The sequence below is a fragment of the Kryptolebias marmoratus genome, linkage group LG16 (assembly GCF_001649575.2).
Source record: "Kryptolebias marmoratus isolate JLee-2015 linkage group LG16, ASM164957v2, whole genome shotgun sequence".
Lineage (NCBI taxonomy): Eukaryota > Metazoa > Chordata > Actinopteri > Cyprinodontiformes > Rivulidae > Kryptolebias > Kryptolebias marmoratus.
In genome coordinates, this window is record NC_051445.1 from 211734 (window position 1) to 212934 (window position 1201).

Below are 1201 nucleotides of genomic sequence, written 5' to 3' on the forward strand. Positions count from 1 at the left end.
CACACACACACACACACACACACACACACACACACACACACACACACACACACACACACACACACACACAGTCCCCCCCCCAGCTGAATCGTCTCCTGCGTTTCCTGGAATGATTCGGTCAGTTCATGTTTGAATCTTTGCTCCTCAGCTGCTTCAGGACCTTTCAGTCCAGGACCCAGCACAGCACTGAGAGAGTTCAAGTCTTTGACCTTTAACCTTTTACCCTGGAGACAAAATGTTTCAAAACTGAACCAGAATCAGTTTCCAGGACTCACCATCAGACCCGGGTAACCAGGGAAACCAGGATCTCCCTGTGCAGAGATAAACATCATCATTAAACCAAGAAGTTCTGACCGAGTTCTGCAGAACTCCTGACGTCCGACTGAGCAGTACCTTTGCACCTTTGGGTCCTGGAGGTCCAAAACCGTCTCTGCCGTCCTGACCCTGAAACACAGACAGTCAGAACAAAAACCCAGAACCAGAATCTGCTGACCCACCACCAACCAGCAGGTTCTTACTGGCATTCCTCTGGCCCCCTGCGGTCCTGCAGCGCCCTGAGCGCCCGGATCTCCTGGTTGGCCCTGAGACAACAAGAACCACAGTTTGGTTCTGAATCAGTGAGACAGAATTCTCTCAAACATCTGGACAGAAGCAAACAGGAGTTTCATCATCACAAGAACATTTTAAAGAACAAAAAAAGGTTTCTGACACGAGTTTCCTGTTTAATAACCTGCTGTTTCATCACTTCCTGTTTAATAACCTGCTGTTTCATCACTTCCTGTTTAATAACCTGCTGTTTTCTGATCAAACATGATGTAATAAGTTGGAATGAGGTCACACACCTTCTGTCCAGTCGCACCGCGGCGTCCAACTTGTCCCGATTCTCCAATTAGTCCTGGTGGTCCCTGCAGGACACCACAGAGGACAGAGTCAGAGGAGCTCTCAGATGTCCAAGCTTCCCTGAACACACCAATAAGAGGTTAAAAATGAGAGGAAACAATCAGAGAAACTAAACTGACTGATTCAAAGTATCCATGTTTTTAACTCTTTGTGGCTTTTTATAATCATTCATTGGCTGCGACGGCCGAGGGTTCGGCTGCGACCCCCCAGGGTTCGGCTGTGGGCCTGAGGGTTCAGCTGTGGCCCCGAGGGTTCGGCTGCGACCCCCGAAGGTTTGGCTGTGGCCCCGAGGGTTCGGCTG

The 1201-nt window shown here is 49.7% G+C and overlaps 1 protein-coding gene across 5 annotated transcripts in view; it reads right to left on the bottom strand.

Annotated features, from left to right (window-relative positions):
* Positions 1–1201, bottom strand: part of col6a4a (collagen, type VI, alpha 4a) — a 45312-nt gene that overhangs the window by 10405 nt on the left and 33706 nt on the right. For all 5 annotated transcript variants that reach the window (XM_037980086.1, XM_037980084.1, XM_037980082.1 and 2 more), the window contains 4 exons: positions 843–905; positions 519–581; positions 394–444; positions 276–311 (listed from right to left, as the gene is read on the bottom strand). In XM_037980086.1, coding sequence (XP_037836014.1) covers positions 276–311; positions 394–444; positions 519–581; positions 843–905 — 213 coding nt within the window. The remainder of the gene's footprint in view (positions 1–275; positions 312–393; positions 445–518; positions 582–842; positions 906–1201) is intronic.